The sequence below is a fragment of the Rhinoraja longicauda genome, chromosome 18 (assembly GCF_053455715.1).
Source record: "Rhinoraja longicauda isolate Sanriku21f chromosome 18, sRhiLon1.1, whole genome shotgun sequence".
NCBI classification, from domain to species: domain Eukaryota; kingdom Metazoa; phylum Chordata; class Chondrichthyes; order Rajiformes; family Arhynchobatidae; genus Rhinoraja; species Rhinoraja longicauda.
The window spans coordinates 34,962,139-34,982,936 of record NC_135970.1 but is presented as its reverse complement, the minus strand read 5'-3'; the positions used below and the strand labels follow the sequence as shown (position 1 = coordinate 34,982,936).

Below are 20,798 nucleotides of genomic sequence, written 5' to 3'. Positions count from 1 at the left end.
GTAAACCCACGCAGGTCACGGGGAGAATGTACAAACTCCTTACAGTGCAGCACCCGTAGTCAGGATCGAACCTGAGTCTCCGGCGCTGCATTCGCTGTAAAGCAGCAACTCTACCGCTGTGCTACCATGCATCCGTGCCAGGTTCATCTTTAACCTGCTGACTGATCTATTTATTTTCCTGCTCCAATCCAGCACGTTGTCTTTCTGGTGAAATTTGCCGTGGCGGCTTTGATTCCTGATGTCCCCAGCGAGGTGAAGGCCCGGATCAAGCGAGAGAAGTATTTGACGCAGAAGATTCTCCACGAGTACGAGCTGAACAAACTGAGGGAGATACTGGCGGGCAAGGGCAACGTGGTGGTGAACAAGGAGGTGACGACGCAGGCGGAAAAAGTGGAACTCTTGAGCGAGCAGCTCTAGTCCACGCCGTCGCCTGACGGAGGGAAACAAGAACGTCTCAGCTGCTTTTGGGATGAATCAATTCGTTTGATTCTTTCACAAGGAACAACATGGGGAGGAGACGTCAATTGTGTCTCCACTAATCACCACACTGGCTCTGCGACTGTCCGCTAACTGCATCCTTGACAAGGACGCAGTTTCACTGTGACCTCCATATTGGGCTTCTGGCGCAGCCAACCGACCGACCCCCAACATTATCTCCTTCACTTGCCTTTCTTCCGAGACGTAGAAAGCTTCGAATGTGGATGGAGCCCTTCCCGAATGATGCCGCTGCAGGTGCATTGAGGAGTTTGTGTGTGTGACCATTACGGAAGGTGGTGAAATTATAGGACGCCAAGAATAATTTGACCATGTATTGAGATCATGATGCAAACCTTTGGATGCAATGTAATTTATCATCTGCTTAGATGTTCACTTGATCTTGTTTTTTGTTCTTTTCTCTATTTAAACCATCTTCCTGCTCCCTTTCTGTTTTATCTTTTATTTTCTTGCTCCCATATAACTTGGCTGCATAACTTTTTCACGGTGACATGTTGACCAATACCAATAAAATGCATCAGAAATCTTACAGGGTATTACATAGGTCAACTAAGAAGGAAAATAATTGCTGTATTCTGGTGCCTAGTTATCACTACTGTTCTCCTGTGAGCCATCTTGCATCTATTTTTTTGGGCAAAAATAACTGCAAAATATTTTTTCTGTTTAAAATGCACACAGATCTTAACAGTCCTTGTAATCTTTTTTTTGTTGTTTAAAATGCACACGGATCTTAATAATCCTTGTGATATTTTTTGCACTCTCTGAACATTAGCATATTGGGGTTAATCAAAGTCTGCAAATAGCCAATGTTCATAAGTTTCTAAGTTCATGAATTATAAGAGCAGAATTAGGCCATTCAGCCCGTCGAGTCTACTCCGCCATTCAGTCATAGCTGATCAATGAAATTGATCTTTTTGGTCAGAGTCATAGTGATACAGTGTGGAAACAGGCCCTTCGGCCCAATTTGCCCATAGCGGCCAACATGTACCAGCTCCACTAGTCCCACCTGCCCGCGTTTGACCCGTATCTCTACAAACCTGTCCTATCCATGTACCTGTCTAATTGTTTCTTAAGTGTGGGGATAGTCCCTGCCTCAACTACCTCCTCTGGTAGAGGAATATCAAAGGGATTTCAAGTCTGCCCATTACTTGTATTAATAAATACAAGAAGACCACTGAATAAAAAATAAAAAATGGTTTCTGTCATTGAAGTCTCCACTCCAACGACATGCACTTCTGTACACAATTTACTACTTCCCGTGTGACTCAATTCTCAAACTAGCCATGGGATCGCTAAATGCAACTTTAAAAAAAATAAATTAAGGTGTCCAAGTTGTATTGAAGGAGACAGTGAGGGTTGCAAATGAGTTCTATTGAAGTTGAGACTGAGGTGGAACAATGATTTAATGCTACTTCAGTGTCACGTGTACCGAGGTACAGTGAAATTAATTGTTCTGCATACAACCCGGTAAAATCACACAGCAGATCTTACTGAGGCAGTATACAAGAGTCTGGCGCCGACAGAGTTACAAAACGTTCACTGAAATCTTTGGGATGGGGGAGGATCACATCTGCCTTATATTCTGCCTGCCACTGAACATAATTTTGTGCACCTCTATAAGATCACCACTCATCCTCCTGCACTCCAAGAATAAAGCACGAGCTATATTTGGGCATCATATTTGAGGAAGGATGTGCTGGCTCTGGAGAGGGTCCAGAGGAAGTTTACAAGAATGATTCCAGGAATGAGTAGGTTAATCTATGATGAGCGTTTGACAGCACTGGGCCTGTACTCGCTGGAGTTTAGAAGAATGAGGGGGGGGACCTCATTGAAACTTACAGAATAGTGAAAGGCTTGGATAGAGTGAACGTGGACAGGACATTTCCAATCATGGGACAGTCTCGGACTAGAAGCCATAGACTCCTTAGACTCTCCCACTAGTGGAAACATCCTTTCCACATCCACAACTTTAGTCAAGTCAAGTCAAGTCAATTTATTTGTATAGCACATTTAAAAACAACCCACGTTGACCAAAGTGCTGCACATCTGACTAGGAAAAAAAAAAGAAACATACAGTGGCAGGCAGCGAAACACAACGGCGCGGCCATCTTGAACAAAATGTTAATTCAATCACCCACAGTCCAACAACAAAAGCATTAAATAAGCATCAAAATTACACCCCCAAAAAAACCCAAAAAAACACAGTCCAACTTTAGTTGTTCTGATTCACAAGTTCTTTACCTCTGAAGTCCAGAGGTTTCACAGTTCCCTTTTCCAAAAGACAAGGTGTACCTGGTTTCTGTATTCTGATGAGCCCCACATTTATTATTTTTGTCTGATTGATTAGCAGAGTCTTTGGGGAGTGAGGTAGTGGATTATGGGTTTTCTAATTTGCAGATCATTCATGCCAATTAAAACGGCATGAATTTGTCTTGTGAATTAGATGAGAAATACTGTATTAGACATTTTCCAGGTGTCCTGTGCAATAGCTAGAACATCCTAGGACTCAAAGTTCTGGAATAACTCAGCAGTTCAGGCAGCATTCCAGGAGAACATGGATAGGTGATAGCAAAGGTCACTTATGCACTTGCTCCTCCTCCAACCTCATCCACTGTATCCGTTGTTCAAGATGTGCACTCTTATACATGGGCAAGATCAAACGTAGACTGGGCGATCGCTTCGCGGAACACCTTCGCTCAGCCCGCCTGAACCAACCTGATCTCCCGGTTGCTGGACACTTTAATTCTTCCCATTCCTACACCAAACTTTCAATCCTCAGTCTCCTCCATTGTCAGATTGAGGCTAAATGCAAATTGGAGGAACAGCATCTCATATTTCAATTTGGAGGAACAGCATCTCAGCTTACAGCCCAGTGGTATGAATATTGATTTCTCTCACTTCAGGTAGCCCTGGCATTCCCTCTCTCTCTATCCCTCCCCCACCCAAGTTGTACTAGCTTCTCATTTTCACCCTACAAACAGCTTACAATGGCCTGTTTCCTTTATCGTCGTTACATTTTGCATGTCTTTCATTCGTTGTTCTTTATCTCTCCACATCACCGTTTATTTCTCTTGTTTCCCTTATCCCTTTCTTCATCCGTGGGTTGGTTATGACTGCAGTCAAAGATACAAAACGCTGGGGTAACAGAGAGTGATGGGTGCCTGGAATGCACTGCCAGGAGTAGTGGTGGAAGCATGTACAACGGTGAGTTTCCCTTATCCCTAACCAGTCTGAAGAAGGGTCTCGACCCGAAACGTCACCCATTCCTTCTCTCCAGAGATGCTGCCTGTGCCGCTGAGTTACTCCAGATTTTTGTGTCCAGCATCTCCTATCCAAGATCTCCAGGGACACTGCCAGACCCGCTGAGTTACTCCAGCACTTTGTGTCTTTTTGCGTATTAACCGTCATCTGCAGTTCCTTGTTTCTACAGCTAGAGCATCGTTATTGATTATGCTATTTTCTTTTTCTATTATTGAATGATTATGAAAAAAATTCATTAGGAATAGGTCAAAAACAATCTGTAGTTCACTGTAGACAAGATGTACAGAATGATTCCACGATATTTTCACAGTTCGTGCTCTTTCACAACTAGTTACTTCGAGAAAATGCTTATGCATTTGTGTGAAGAGAAGTTGTTTTTTTCGTTTAAAAAAAACCCATTTATAAATGCTTAAATTGAACACATTTTTTTGATTTCGCATCTTCAACAAATCTGAATGGAAATCAGCCAAGAAATAAAAACAATATTTTGAAGCATTTGCACTACAAAAATAACCATATGAATGCATGCTGGGAGATGGAATTAGAAATAATCCAAGTTACGATGCATTAATATCACAAAATTTCAAGCGATTGGATGTTGTATTGATGGCGATTTGAATTTCATATAATTATTTTAAGAATTGCTGTAAATATTGAATATGTCGCTATCTAATCTTGTAACAACTATTTGACTAAGTTGTAGTGATGAAGTTGGCTGTAACTTAAATGGTTAAAGTGTTTTGTAAAAACAAATACAGGTGTCTTCAGAGGAAACCTCGTAGGATATTAAAAATATTAATTATGTGCATTAAATATGACTGTTACTAAGGGAGAGGAATGATATTTGGCTGTCAGTATTAATAGATATTTTATACTCTCCTGCTCCTTACAGTGCCTTTGAGGTCAATGCAAGCAAATGTGGGGAGATGAGTTCAATTGATGGTCAAGATTCACACGCAGTTAGCATGAGCAACCAAAAAACACATTATTCCCTTGCTCAATACCTTTCTCATCTTGGCTCTGCAGCTTGACTACAAACCTCTTTGGGCACTGTAAACTCCAAAGTTTCAAAAAGGTTTCTCTGGTACATTCATCAGTTGTGAATCCGTTTCTGGATTCTAACAAAGATGAATACAAAGTAACTCGGCAGGTCAGGCAGCATCACTGGAGGACGTGGATTGGCAACCAAAGTGTCTCCTATCCATGTTCTATAAACACAGAAACATCGAAAATAGGTGCAGGAGGAGGCCATTTGGCCCTTCGAGCCAGCACCGCCATTCTCTATGATCATGGCTGATCATCCTAAATCAGCACCCTGTTCCTGCTTTCTCCCCATATCCCTTGATTTTGTTTGCCCTTAGAGCTCTATCTAACTATCTCTTGAAAACATCCAGTGAATTGGCCTCCCACTGCCTTCTGTGGCAGAGAATTCCACAGATTCACAATTCTCTGGGTGAAAATGTTTTTCCAGAGATGTTGCCTGACCTGATGAGTTACTCCAGCATTTTGAGTCTATTTTTGGTATAAATCGGCATTTGCAGTTCCTTGTTATTGCATCTGGTTTCTAATTGAGCAAAATTACTTTCAAGTACACAAGAACAGATGCACCTCTGCTAACAATACAGTAAGCCATATTTAATATATATATATATATAAAACGCACTCAGTACATATATGGTTCAGTATTATCCTATTGTGTGAAAGTTGTTGAGTATCTTGCTTGGCACCACCAGATATTCTTGAGCAGTTTTCACTTCCAGATGAAATGGCTGGAAGCAAGGTGAAAATGTCAATGTATTTCCTGACTCTGCTAAACTATCTGATTATCCAAGTAAATATGAAAAATATATATTGTTCCAACGAATGTAAATTGAGGAAATGTAAGTGTGCCACTTGGTAATACATTTTAAAAATTATTTGTATTTTGTGTGAGGTGGACTTTTATTTTGCACATTCGTCAAAATTCAACTGGCAAGACAGAATGACAACTTTATTGCAGATATTCTACTGATGTTCTTCATAGCTGGTTTACACTATCTGCAGATTGCAAGACCATGTTTGCCTTCTCAATTACTCAGTCTTGTCCAGTCAGAATTAATGTATAATACGCCTGCTCTGTACCCGACTTGAATGCAAACATATATCATAAATGCCAAAGCCATGTATAGAACACTTTTTTAATTGTGTGCTGCCTGGATTAGTTCGAGCTACTTCTATTCCGATGAAAACTCTTGATTAATTGTTAAGAATAATTATTTCAGATTAATAAAGATTAATTTGTTTTTTATATTGTAAACAAACAAAAACAGACTCCCGGTGAGATTACAGGTGCTTTTGGGATGGCATCTAACAACAGAAGGCAATGGTAAATGTTGATTTTGTTTGCCCTTAGAGCTCTATCTAACTATCTCTGGAAAACATCCAGTGAATTGGCCTCCCACTGCCTTCTGTGGCAGAGAATTCCACAGATTCACAATTCTCTGGGTGAAAATGTTTTTCCAGAGATGTTGCCTGACCCGATGAGTTACTCCAGCATAGTGAAATGAATGAAATCAGAAGAAGGGTCTCGACCTGAAACGTCTCCTATCCATGGTCTCCAGAGATGCTGCCTGACCTGCTGAGCTACTCCAGCACTTTGTGTCCTTCGAAAGCGTCTGCTCACCATCTGCCTTAACTGAGCGCCTAAACGCTAATCTCATCGGGAGGGCCTTTTTCCCTTGTTGGCGTTATAAAACAATTAATCTTTACACTGTGCCTTTTGGTGAACTTGGGGGAATCCCAACCCGTATAACCGCCAGAGACAAAATATTCACTGTCCGTTTGCACACGTGACAAATAAAAGCACTGTTGAACCATCGGAGAGGAAATGCAGATGAAGGTTTACAAAAAAAAGGAAACAGAGTGCTGGACACACTCAGCGAGTAAGGCCGCATCTCTGGAAAGCATGGATGGGCAAACTTTAGGGTCAGCACCCTTCTGCAGACTTCTTCAGGGGAGCACCAGTAATTGGGGAGTTAGAGAAAAAGCACCTGAGGAGGAGCGGGAGACAGTGCCCATGATCGGAAGGAGAGAGAGAGAGAGAGAGAGATGAACGAGGTGAGACGTGGAGTGGTTGAAGGGATGTTGGTGGGACCAAGGAGTTGTGAACAGAAGGTCCCCGGAACTACTGAGGGAATGGGGAGAATAGTCCAGAAGTGAATTTTTAAGGAGCATTTAGCATTTTCTGTTTTTAATTTGGGTATAGATTGCCATCATCTTAACCCTTGCATCGAGCCTAGATCGAAATATCTGTCCTAACTCTTCCTTCGTTGAAATTTCCCACTGCCAACTTTAGCTTTATACCCAGGCTAAGGATCCATGTTGGAATTCCAATGGCCTGGTGGGTTAACGTGTTCATTGCGATCTAGCTATGCTGTTATTTGTCTGTTACGTCGAGGATATCCACGAGCAATAGCTCTACTCAACGACCAAAAGTCTGTAGCCTCCTTTTGCTCTGCTATTTTATTTAATTCTTCACACGTTTAAACTGAAATGTTTTATTCTTAATGATTTATGTTTTATTCTTAATTGTCTACTGTATGTCGTGTTCTTAATTGTGAGCAAGGCGCCAAGGCAAATTCCTTGTATGTGTACATACTTGGCTAATAAAATTTATTCAATTCAATTCAATTCAATATGTGCATTGAGTTTAAATATTGCCATCTGTTCTAAAGCATACACCAGAGTGCACATATATTTCTGGTTCGTACGGTGGCGCAGCGGTAGAGTTGCTGCCTCACAGCGTCAGAGTCCCGGGTTCGATCCTGACTACGGGTGCTTTCAAGGGCCTTGATCGTCAGAAGAGTTGGCAGTGCAATTCACAATGTAAGATTTAACCAAAAAGAGACATGACCAAAAAAAGTGAGGATTGTAAAATTACTTTACAGAACAGTACAGCTCAGAAACAGGCCCTTTGGCCCATTATATCTGTGCCAAACGTAATGCTAAACTAATCCCCTCTGCCTGCGCATGATCCATACCCCTCCATTCCCACGCATATTCATGTGCCTATCTAAAAGCATCTTAAACTTCCCTGATGTATCTGCCCCCACCACCACATATGTCTTTGGAATCAAGATGCCTGTTTGGATCGAATGGACGAGATAGAGTGGACGTGGAGAGGATGTTTCCACTAGTGGGAGAGTCTAGCACCAGAGGGCAAAGCCTCAGGATAAAAGGAGGTACCTTTAGAATGGGGATGAAGGGGAATTTCTTCAGCCAGAGGCTGGTGAATCTGAGGAATTCATTGCCACAAACAGCAGTGGAGGGAGGGTTGCTAACTGTCCCGTATTAGCCGGACATCCCGTATTTTGGGCTAAATTAGTTTGTCCCGTACGGAACTGCCTTTGTCCCGTATTAGGCCCGGATGGCACTGTAGGCCCGGATACTGTAGGCCCGGACACTGTAGGCCCGGACACTGTAAGCCCGGACACTGTAAGCCCGGGGGCCGCTGTAGTCCCGGACAGTGTAGGCCCAGGCGCTGCCTAACGGAGGTTGCGTAGCAACCAGCCTCCCAGCCCGGGCGGTCGCCATTGGCGGAGCAGGAGCACGTGGCCGCTGGCTGGGTGAGGTCATGTGGGGCGTGGGGTGGTGACGTCACCTTGTCCCTTATTTGGGTGTGAGGAAGTTGGCAACCCTAAGTGGAGGCCAAGTCATTGGTTATTTGTAAAGCGGTGATTGATAAATTCTTGATTAGTAAGTGTGTCAAGGGTTGTAGAGAGAAGGCAGGAGAATGGGATTGAGAGGGAAAAATGGAGCAGCCTTGATCAAATGGCAGAGCAGACTCGATGGACCAAATGGCCCAATTCTGTTCCTATGTCTTATGGTCTAATGATTGGATTTGAACATGGTCATCCTTGGTGAAAGCAGCAGATATTCTGGACTACTCCACACCAATTTCTCATAGAGTCATACAGCAAGAAAACAGGCCATCCACCCCATCTTGTCCATGCTGGGAAAAGCACCCCATCTAAGCTAGTCCCAATTGCCTGCAGTTGTCTCACATCCCTCTAAGCATTTCCTATCCATGCATCTGTCCAATGTAAATACATTTCTGTTCACAAAGTTTATTTCCTTTGTAAATGTTCGAATTTGAGTAGCTGTTTTTACGAATCATTATCGATGTTTGCTGAGGGAGATGGCGTGAGAGTGGACGAGAAGCTATTTGGATAATGAAATGGTTTGCATTGTCGGGTTACCTGGTGAGAGAGCATTAAACACCTGAAAGCCTCCTGACTGTTTGCAGACTAATTGAGTGCGCCTGGGATCCAAAGCTCCTCGCTTACAAGAAGAGTAACGTTGGACTATGTCTGTCGCTGACGCGGAGGTGAGAGTTGTGCCGTGTAAATGTGCGGGTTTTAGCGAGATTGATGCGGAGTGCTGGAGTAACTCGGCGGGTCAGGCAGCATCTCTGGAGAACACGGATGGGTGACGTTTCCGATCAAGACTGCTGTCTTAGCAGGCAGGAGGAGAAGGCAGGTAGAATGGGGTTGAGAGGGAAAGATAGATCAGCCATTATTGAATGGTGGGGTAGACGTGATGGACCGAATGGCCTAATTCTGCTCCTGGGACTTAAGAAGTTACGAACTGTCAGTCTGGCAGTCTGAAGAAGGGTCTTGACCTGAAACATCGCGTAGTTTGGTTTAGTTTAGTTTTATTATTGCCTGTACCAAGGAACAGCGAACAGCTTTTGTGTTGCGTGCTATCCAGTCCGGAAAGACTACACATGATTATAATCAAGCCATTCACGGGACAAAGGGAATAACGTTTAGTGCCTGTTCATGTTCTCCAGAGATGCTCACTCTCACCTAGTAATACAGCTAACAATGGCCTGATTCCTTTATCATCATTACTTTTTTTGCATTTCTTTCAGTTGTACAGGGCCCTAGTGAGACCGCACCTGGAGTACTGTGTGCAGTTTTGGTCTCCAAATTTGAGGAAGGATATTCTTGCTATTGAGGGCGTGCAGTGTAGGTTTACTAGGTTAATTCCCGGAATGGCGGGACTGTCGTATGTTGAAAGACTGGAACGACTAGGTTTGTATACATTGGAATTTAGAAGGATGAGAGGGGATCTTATCGAAACGTATAAGATTATTAAGGGGTTGGACATGTTAGAGGCAGGAAGCATGTTCCCAATGTTGGGGGAGTCCAGAACCAGGGGCCACAGTTTAAGAATAAGGGGTAGGCCATTTAGAACTGAGATGAGGAAAAACATTTTTAGTCAGAGAGTTGTGAATCTGTGGAATTCTCTGCCTCAGAGGGCAGTGAAGGCCAATTCTCTGAATACATTCAAGAGAGAGCTAGATAGAGCTCTTAAGGATAGTGGAGTCAGGGGGTATGGGGAGAAGGCAGGAACGGGGTACTGATTGAGAATGATCAGCCATGATCACATTGAATGGCGGTGCTGGCTCGAAGGGCCGAATGGCCTTCTCCTGCACCTATTTTCTATTCTATTCTATTCTATATCTCTGTACATCACCGTCTATCTCCCTTGTTATCCCTTTCCCCTGATTCTCAGTCTGATAATGGGATGCACCCCGTTAAGCCACCTATTCCGTTTCTCCAGAGTTGCTGCCTGACCCGCTGAGTTACTCCAGCACTTTGTGTCCTTTTGTGTATTAACCAGCATCTGCAATTCTTTGTTTCTACTACTTGGTGCCTTGTTCTCATTTCTCGGGTGACTCAGGTGAACAGCTCTGTTTGAGACATGGTCTTTTTCAGAAGAGATCAACGGCTTACTTCACATTCTCTCCCCAACTTTAAGAGAACAAACAGTTCTTCAACTGGAGGAAGGATTAGAAATGTCAGAGGTTATGGGGAGAAGGCAGGAGAATGGGGTTATGAGGGAGAGATAGATCAGCCATGATTGAATGGCGGAGTAGACTTGATGGTCCAAATGGCCTAATTCTACTCCTATCACTTATAAACCTTATGATTAGCAGTTGGTAACTTGCAATGACTTACTACTGAGCCATATGTTTAGGAAAGAAAACTGCAGATGCTGGTTTAAATCGAAGGTAGACAAAAAATGCTGGAGTAACTCAGCGGGTCAGGCAGCATCTCTGGAGAGAAGGGATGGGTGACGTTTCGGGGCGAGACCCTTCTTCAGACCGAAGAAGGGTCTCGCCCCGAAACGTCACCCATCCCTTCTCTCCAGAGATGCTGCCTGACCCGCTGAGTAACTCCAGAATTTTGTGTCAACGACTGAGCCATGACTTTCTCAAAAGTTTATTTGTAACAGTCAAGTGATAGTATTTAATCCTGGCAAACAAAAAAAGTTTTTGTTTTGTTGTCAGATTCCTATCACGGACGATGCTCTAGTTGGGAGGTACAAGTGACAGGCAGAGGTTGGACAGACTTGGATTGTTTTCTGTGGAACGCTGGAGGTTGAGGGGCAATGTGATAGAAGTGTATAAAACGATGAGAGGCGTAGATAGAGTAGACAGGTTTCCACAGGATGGAAATCTGACTCCCTAATACCAGAGGGAATAACTTTACACAGGAGGGGTAAAGTTTACAGGAATTCTGCAGGACAAGTTTTTCACACAGTGGAATGGAGGTGGGTGGCTGGAACGCACTGCAGAGGCTGGTGGTGGAGGTAGATATGATAATGGTATTTAAGATTCTTTTGGATATGCAAATTGATATAGACTGAATGGGTTAAGTGCAGTCAGATAAGAGTTGGTTTTGGCATCATGATCAGCAAACTTTGTGGGGCCGAATGTTGCTGTACTATACTGCTCTTAGTTTGGAGATACAGCGCGGAAACAGGTCCTTTCGGCCCACTGGGTCCGCGCCGACCAGCGTTTTCCGCACATTGTACTATCCTACACCCACTGGGGACAATTTTTACATTTACCAAGCCAATTAACCTCCGTACCTGTACGTCCTTGGAGTGTGGGAGGAAACTGAAGATCTCGGAGAAAACCCACGCAGGTCATGGGGAGAACGTACAAACTCCGTACAGACAGCGCCCGTAGTCGGGATCGAACCCGGGTCTCCGGCACTGCATTCGCTGTAAGGCAGCAACTCTACCTCTGCGCCACCGTACCGCAGTGCCACCATGCTCTATGTTCTGTGAATTGATCTCGGTATGCTACATCTCCCATCCATTCATAGAACACAGCACAGCACTGCTGCACTAGAATATGTCCCATACGTAACCCAACTATGCAGTCTGTACAATGAAGCTGAGGTCAGTGAAGTAAAAAACCACTAAAAGCAAGATTTGACGAAGGGTCTTGACCAGAAACCTCACCCATTCCTTCTATCCAAAGATGCTGCTTGTCCTGCTGAGTTACTCCAGCGTTTTGTGCCTAAGAATTTTATATGTTTCTCTCAGATCCCCTCTCATCCTTCTAAATTCCAGTAAACATATGCCCAGTCGACCCATTCTTTCATCATATGTCAGTCCCGCCGTCTCGGGATCTAACCTGGTGAACCTACGTTGCACTCCCTCAATAGCATGAATGTCCTTCCTCAAATTAGGAGACCAAAATTGCACACTATACTCCAGGTGCGGTCTCACCAGGGCCATGTACAACTGCAGTTGGACCTCCTTGCTCCTAAACTAAAATCCTCTTGCCATGAAGGCCAACATGCCATTTGCTTTCTTCACTGCCTGCTGTACCTGCATGCTTACTTTCAGTGACTGATGCACTAGGACACCCAGGTCACGTTGCACCTCCCCTTTTCCTAATCTGACACCATTCAGATAATAATCTGCCTTCTTATTCTTGCCACCAAAGTGGATAACCTCACACTTATCCACATTATACTGCATCTGCCCACTCACCCAACCTATCCAAGTCACCCTGCAGCCTCATAGCATCCTCCTCGTAGCTCACACTGCCACCCAGCTTTGTGTCATCTGCAAACTTGGAGATGTTACATTTAATTCCCCCGTCTAAATCATTAATATATATTGTAAGTAACTGGGGTTCCAGCACCGTGCCTTGCGGCACCCCACTAGTCACTGCCAGCCATTCTGAAAAGGACCCATTAATTCCTACTCTTTGCTTCCTGTCTGCCAACCAGTTCTCTATCCATGCCAATACCCTACCCTCAATATCATGCGCTCTAATTTTGCACACTAATCTCTTGTGTGGGACCTTGTCAAAGGCTTTTTGAAATCCAATGGTTATTGGTGCTCTTCGCCTGGTAGTTCCTCCACTCATTGATCCGAATCAATAGACAATAGACAATAGGTGCAGGAGGAGGCCATTCGGCCCTTCGATCATGGCTGATCATGGCTGATCATTCTCAATCAGTACCCCGTTCCTGCCTTCTCCCCATACCCCCTGACTCTGCTATCCTTAAGAGCTCTATCTAGCTCTCTCTTGAATGCATTCAGAGAATTGGCCTCCACTGCCTTCTGAGGCAGAGAATTCCACAGATTCACAACTCTCTGATTGAAAAGGTTTTTCCTCATCTCAGTCATAAATGGCCTACCCCTTATCCTTAAACTGTGGCCCCTTGTTCTGGACTCCCCCAATGTTGGGAAGATGTTTCCTACCTCTAACGTGTCCCTCCCCGTGACCTGCGTGGGCTTTCTCCGAGATCTTCGGTTTCCTCCCACACTCCAAAGACGTACAGGTATGTAGGTTAATTGGCTGGGTAAAATGTAAAAATTGTCCCTAGTGGGTGTAGGATAGTGTTAATGTACGGGGATCGCTGGGCAGCACGGACTTGGTGGGCCGAAAAGGCCTGTTTCCGGCTGTATATATATGATATGATATGATAATCTTATACGTTTCGATAAGATCTTTGAATTCTTGAATCCTGCATGTGTTTCGTCGAACGTGACAATGAACTAAACTCAACTCAGTCTTTTCCTCTCTTCCAGGGGTTGAAATCAATTTTCTGCACGTTGGGCGTAGATCGGGCGTTGTTCCTCATTCAGGTGTACGTGATCCCGGTGACCTTCCTGCTGGTCTTGGTGATCGGCCTGTCGCTGAACTGCCTGGTTCTCTGGGTCACCTTCCACCACACCCGGCACTGGAACCGAAGCACCTTGTTCCTCTGCAACCTGACGCTGGCCGACACCACCTGGATCCTCACCCTCCCCTTCCTCATTCACTACCACTTTGCGGGGCTGCAGTGGATCTTTGGCAGGGTCATCTGCCAGATGGTCAGGTGCCTCTACCACGCTTGCTTCTACTCCAGCATCTACTTTGTGACTTGCATCAGCCTGGATCGCTACCTGGCCATTGTCCACCCCTCGCGATCGCTCCTGCTGCTGAACAAGAGGCAATCCCTGTACATCTGCTCCACCATCTGGGTGATGGCCACCATATTCAGCGTCCCAACCGCCCTCATGACCTTCGTCATCCCCTGCTCAAGCAACCAAACGGTCTGCACCCTCTACGTCTTCTCCTACGACCCAGGCCGGGCATTGCCCTACTCCGTGGTCAGCACCGTGACCGGCTGCATCCTGCCTTTCACCGCCATCTGCTTCTGCTACTGGAACTGCACCAAGGAGCTCAAAAGCCACAACCTCCAATGCAAGCAGAAGAAGAAGAAGCTCTTCCGGTTGATGTACTCCGTCCTGATCATCTTTGGCCTCATGTACCTCCCTTACCACCTCATGAGAAACACATGCATCATGGTGCGAGCTCTGTGGACCCACCGGCCCCGGCTGATCTACAACTCGGACGCTAGCTTCTTAACGGAGATGGCCGTCTGTAGCTTGAACGCCTGCATCAACCCGTTCTTCTATTTCGTAACCAATGACAACGCCAAGAATTCTCTGAGAAAAACCCTCTCCGTTTGTTGCGGGGCGACCAAACAAGTGGTTCGGCTCAAAGTGGCAGCAATCCACCCAGTCTAGAAGGTTCGGTACTCAAGATGTTTTCTACCCACCTTATATCTCTCATTGCTCATTTGTCACCATGGAGTCCAAGCCCTTTGCAAAAATTGCAATGGCACAACGTGGTCATAAAGACATTTGCACACTTTCCCCATGATACTGTTGACTTACCTTGAGCACTTAACGTTGCCAATAAATATTTAACTTCCCTGACCCGCTGAGTTACACCAGCACTTTGTGTCCTTTTGTGTTTATTTGTCATATGTACCGAAAACGGAACCGTGAAATTCTTACTCTCAGCAGCATGTGAACACGATGCACTTAGGTAACATACTAGGCAAAAAAAGGTTCAGTAAATTTATTTTTTTTAAACAATATTGGTGCAAAATGTGTGCCTGAAGTTCCTAGTGCAACCAAGACAATTTGTAGTTTACGTGTAGGAAGGAACTGCAGATGCTGGTTTAAACCGAAGATGGACACAAAATGCTGGAGTAACTCAGCGGGCCAGGTCATCATCTCTGGAGAGAAGGTTTTGGGTGACATTTCGGTTCGAGACCCTTCAGACTATCTGTGGTGTGAAGCAGCACCAGCAGTTCCTTCCTAAATAGAACATATCCATGTTCTCCAGAGATACTGCCTGACCCGCTGAGTTACTCTAGCACTCTGAGAAACATCACCTATCCATGTTCTCCAGAGATGCTGCCTGACCCGCTGAGTTACTCCAGCACTCTGTGAAACGTCGCCCATCCATGTTCTCCAGTGATGCTGCCTGACCCGCTGAGGTACTCCAGCACTCTGTGAAACATCACCTATCCATGTTCTCCAGTGATGCTGCCTGACCCGCTGAGTTACTCCAGCACTCTGTGTCCTTTTTCCTACATCAGTAGCTTGTTCCCTCAGAACTCCATTTTATCTGACAGAGGGACTGATAAGAGAGTCGCAATAAACATCCCTGAACTAATGTGATTGAAAGTCTGTTTTCTGTAACCAGAATAGATCTCGTCTACCTTATCCCTCACCAGTCCGAAGAAGGGTCTCGACCCGAAACGTCACCCATTCCTTCTCTCCAGAGATGCTGCCTTTCTCCATCTGGGCTTCTCCAGCTTTTTGCGTCTATCGTCGGTTTAAACCGGGATCCGCATTTCCTCCTTGCACATAGATCTGATACCTCCCTCTAAAAGTCTTTGTCAGTTAATTACTCTTAGATCTCCTTCCAAACGCATTCAAACTGGTCACTGACTCTAATCATATCAAATTTAATTAACTTTTTGTAATTAAGTTATGAAGGAAATTTGGATGAAAGTAGTGTTTGAATAGTTGGCCTTCAACCTGCTTCTGAATTGCCACTGGGCTGCCTCTCATTCATTTGGAACCTGTCATTTCTAATAATACCTGACTCGACTTGGCAAGCTTTCAGCTGATTAATAGAATCTCACATGAGCCATTTATTTCTCACTTGTCGTAGACTATTGAATATTTAATAAACCACTGGTGACAATTCGCAGCCAACTCATTGCAATCCCGAATCTCAACCCGAAAGGTCAAGTCTGAAGAAGGGTCCCATCCCGAAACTTCACACGTCCATTTTCTCCAGCGATGCTGTCTGACAAGCTAAGTTACTCCAGCATTTTGTTTCTATCTTTGGTTAAAAACCAGCATCTGCAGTTCATTTTCATTACATTTTATTTCATTATAATCTTTTCCAGATTAGTGGAGACCTATTGTGTCCTCTGTTGAAATAAAATGGTGTTTTGCTTTATCAATAGTCTGCTTGGCATGTATATTCATCAAAATGGACCTTTGGACAGGTATTTTGGCATAATTGCATAAATTCCCTTGAACATGAAGCCATGGATACAGGTGCCAGGGGTCTTGTGACAAAGTGCTGATTTTGGTTTCTCTCATAAGTTCAAGGAGCAGAATTAGGCCATTCAGCCCATCAAGTCTACTCCGCCATTCGATCATGGCTGACCTATCTCTCCCTCCCAACCCCATTCTCCTGCTTTCTCCCCATAACCCCTGGCACCCGTACTAACCCAGAATCTGTCAATCTCCGCCTTTAAAATACCCATTGACTTGGCCTCCACAGCTGTCTGTGGCGATGAATTCCACAGATTGACCACCCTCTGGCTAAAGAAATTCCTCACCAACTCCTTTCTAAAGGTACGTCCTAGGCTGTGGCCTTTGGTCCTAGACTCACCCACTAGTGCAAACATCCTCTCCACATTCACTCTATCCAGACCTCAACAAATGTATAGTCATCTGTAATCAAGGCATTGATGGAATAATACCTTTGGATTTGCAGGTAGGAGATTCGAGAGTCATTAGAACAGAGGCGACATATTCAGATCATCTCCACGAGAAGATATATAATCGTTCAGGAATGAAAGATATCATACTTGGAAGATTTAGCAGACCTAATATAACATGGCCTTTGGTAACATGACCTAATATAACATGGATATGGAATTTATAATTCACATTTCAAATTGGTGACCTTTTATCAAGAATTTAAAAGGAGATTCTCATCGTGTAATTAAAAGGGCTAATCTTTTTAAAGAATTATGTTTGGAAAGTGATCCAGTTTATTCCTAGAGTTAAAAGACACAAAGTGCTGGAGCTAGTCAGCGGGTCAGGCTGCTTCACTGGAGAACATGCATAGGTGATGTTTCAGGTCGGGACCCTTCTTCAGACTGAGGTCAGTCTGAAGAAGGGTAGATGCACAGAGTCTCTTGCCCAGAGTAGGGGAAATCGAGATCCAGAGGATATAGGTTTAAGGTGAGGATGGGAAAGATTAAATAGGAACCAGAGGGGTAACTTTTTCACACAAACAGTGCCAGAGCTGCCAGAGGAGGTAGTTGAGGCAGGGACTATTGCAGACTATTAAGAAACAGTTAGACAGGTACATGGATAGGGCAGGTTTAGAGGGATATGGGCCAATTGAAAGGCAGTGTAGATGGAACATAAGGTCATATGGTCATAAGGAATAGGAGTAGATTTAGGCCATTCGGCCCATCAAGTCTACTCCGCCATTCAATCGTGGCTGATCTATCTCTCCCTCCTAACCCCATTCTCCTGCCTTCTCCCCATAACCTCTGACACCTGTACTAATCAAGAATCTATTTATCTCTGCCTTAAAAATATCCATTGACTTGGCCTCCACAGCCTTCTGTGGCAAAGAATTCCACAGATTCACCACCCTCTGACTACATGTCGGTCGAAGTGGGCAAATTGGGCTGAAGGGCCTGTTTGACTCTGATTATGAAAATATGTTGATTATAAATTAGTTATGGGTGGGGGGTAGAATTCATTTGCAATCTAATCCAAAGAACTTTATTTCCTAATGCACCAACAGAACTGTGGTGCGCATGGACCTGTCCTTTGGAAGAGGCGCACTTAACACAAACTAACTGGGAAACTGGACTTTAATGTGCAAAATAAGGAAGAAAATAGTTAAAGACACAAAGTGCTGGAATAACCAGCAGCTCAGGCAGCATCTCTGGAGGACATGGATAGGTGACATTTCAGTTTGGGATCCAGTACTTTTCAGTCAGAGAGTTGTGAATCTGTGGAGTTCTCTGCCTCAGAAGGCAGTGGAGGCCAATTCTCTGAATGCATTCAAGAGAGAGCTAGATAGAGCTCTTAAGGATAGCGGAGTCAGGGGGTATGGGGAGAAGGCAGGAACGGGGTACTGATTGTGAATGATTAGCCATGATCACATTGAATGGCGGTGCTGGCTCGAAGGGCCAAATGGCCTCCTCCTGCACCTATTGTCTATTGACCTGGTGAGTTGTTTTTTTCCCCAAAGATAAACTTTATTCTGAAATTTTAAAAATACACAAAACAAAAACTACTGAAGAAGGGTCCCGACCCGAAACGTCACCTATCCTGGGATGATGCCTGTTCATCCAGCACTTTGTGTCTTTCCTTGGTAAAGCAGCATCTGCAGTTCATTATCCAAGGAGATAACTCCAAAGTCGAGAACATTTCAGAGATGTGGCACCGGGCAGCCCGGTGGTAGAGTCGCTGCCTCACAGCGCCAGAGACCCGTGTTCGATCCTCACTACGGGTGCTGTCTGTATGGAGTTTGTACGTTCCCCTTGTGACCTGCGTGGGTTTTCTCCGGGTGCTCCGATTTCCCCTCACACTCCAAAGACGTGCAGGTTTGTAGGCTAATTGGCTTTGGTAAAAATTGTAAATCGTCCCTAGTGTGTGTAGATAGTGCCCATGCATTGGGTGATTGCTGAGTGGCACTGACTTGGTGTGCCGAAGGACCTCTTTTTACACTTTATCTCTAAAGTAAAGACACACTCCAGCACTTTGTGTCTTTCCTTGGTAAACCTTGGCATCTGCAGTTCCTTGTTTCTGCAAGGAAATAGAAACATAGAAACATAGAAAATAGGTGCAGGAGTAGGCCATTCGGCCCTTCGAGCCTGCACCGCCATTCAATATGATCATGGCTGATCATCCAGCTCAGTATCCCGTACCTGCCTTCTCTCCATACCCCCTGATCCCTTTAGCCATAAGGGCCACACCTAACTCCCTCTTAAATATAGCCAATGAACTGGCCTCAACTACCTTCTGCGGCAGAGAATTCCACAGACTCACCACTCTCTGTGTGAAGAAATGTTTTCTCATCTCGGTCCTCAAAGACTTCCCCCTTATCCTTAAGCTGTGACCCCTGGTTCTGGACTTCCCGAACATCGGGAACAATCTTCCCACATCTAGCCTCTCCAAATAAACCTAAGTCCAGCGAGTTTGGACTTTAAAAAAACATATATTTAAAACAAATACTTTAATAGGGCTGTGTGTTGAGCCCCATCCTTTACTCCCTCTACACTCACGACTGCGCCCCCACCCATCCCACCAACACCATCATCAAGTTCGCGGATGACACGACTGTGGTTGGACTCATCTCAGAAGGAGATGAGACAGCCTATAGGGATGAAATCCAAAGGCTGGCAGCATGGTGTTCAGTGAACAATCTGGTCCTGAACTCCTCCAAAACAAAGGAACTTATAATTGACTTTAGAAAAACCAGTGGAGATTACGACCCACTCTACATCAATGGGGTCTGTGTGGAAAGGGTACCAGCTTTCAGGTTCCTGGGTACGCACATCGCAGAGGATCTTACCTGGTCTACCAACACCATCACCACAGTAAAGAAGGCACAGCAGAGACTCCACTTCCTGAGGATCCTCAGGAAAACCAACCTGCAGGAGAAGCTCATGTTGTCCTTCTATCGCTGCTCCATCGAGAGTGTGCTGGCATACTGTATAACCACATGGTATGCCAGCTGCTCAGAAAAGGACAGGAAGGCCCTTCAGAGGGTCATCACGACGGCCCAGAAGATCATCGGCTGCTCACTGCCCTCCCTGGAGCACCTGTTCAGACTACGCTGCCTCAGTAGAGCAGGCAAAATAATAAAAGATCCATCCCACCCCGGCCACCGTCTGTTTGTTCATCTGCCCTCTGGTCGACGTTTCAGGTCGATCAAATCCCGAACAAACAGACTTAAGAACAGTTTTTACCCCAGGGCCATACGAGAACTGAACACTACCTTTGCACTAGGCAACACCGTTAAAAAATCTTGTACTTAATATAATTGTATTTAATTGTATTTATGTATTTATTTGTTTTTGCATTTATTGCATATATGTTTTGTACGCACCGTCAGGATTGGCTATTTTTTAATTTCGTTGTACTCGTTGCAATGACAATAAATGAATATTATTATTATTATTATTATTATTCATGATCAAAAATATGTGCAAAACAATGACTATGAAAAAATTCCACCCACATTCTCGACGGCTATACATATATTCATTAGCGTTATATGTGGTAGTGTTTGGACTTTTCTCCACAGAAGCTGCCTGACCAGCTGAGTTACTCCAGCACTTTGTCTCTTTCCAGCATCTGCAGTTCCTTGTTTCTTACAAGGAAATAACTCCAAAGTTCAGAGTTTGGACTTTTCAGCAGAGTTACTCCAGCACTTTGTGTCTTTGTTTTAAAATTAAAGCAGCACCTGCAGTTCCTTATTTCTTACAAGGAAATAACTCCAAAAGTCCACAATTTGGACTTTTCTCCAGAGGCCCGCTGAGTTACTCCAGCACTTTGTCTCTTGTTTTGTTTGTAAACCAGCATCTGCAGTTCCTTATTTCTAAACACTTTGTTTTAAAGACGTGAAGGAA

General features: G+C 44.5%; 2 protein-coding genes across 8 annotated transcripts in view; both read left to right on the top strand.

Moving 5' to 3' along the window:
• Window positions 1-7,373, top strand: part of ano5a (anoctamin 5a) — a 133,671-nt gene extending 126,298 nt beyond the window's left edge. For all 7 annotated transcript variants that reach the window (XM_078415500.1, XM_078415501.1, XM_078415496.1 and 4 more), the window contains one exon: window positions 193-7,373. In XM_078415500.1, coding sequence (XP_078271626.1) covers window positions 193-417 — 225 coding nt within the window. In that variant the 3' untranslated portion in view covers window positions 418-7,373. The remainder of the gene's footprint in view (window positions 1-192) is intronic.
• Window positions 7,374-8,932: 1,559 nt separating this feature from the next.
• On the top strand, window positions 8,933-14,625 carry LOC144602174 (succinate receptor 1-like). The gene is made up of 4 exons (XM_078414910.1): window positions 8,933-8,937; window positions 9,041-9,121; window positions 11,916-11,991; window positions 13,699-14,625. The coding sequence occupies exons 1-4, from the start codon at window positions 8,933-8,935 to the stop codon at window positions 14,623-14,625; spliced, it is 1,089 nt and encodes a 362-aa protein (XP_078271036.1).
• Window positions 14,626-20,798: the final 6,173 nt, after the last annotated feature.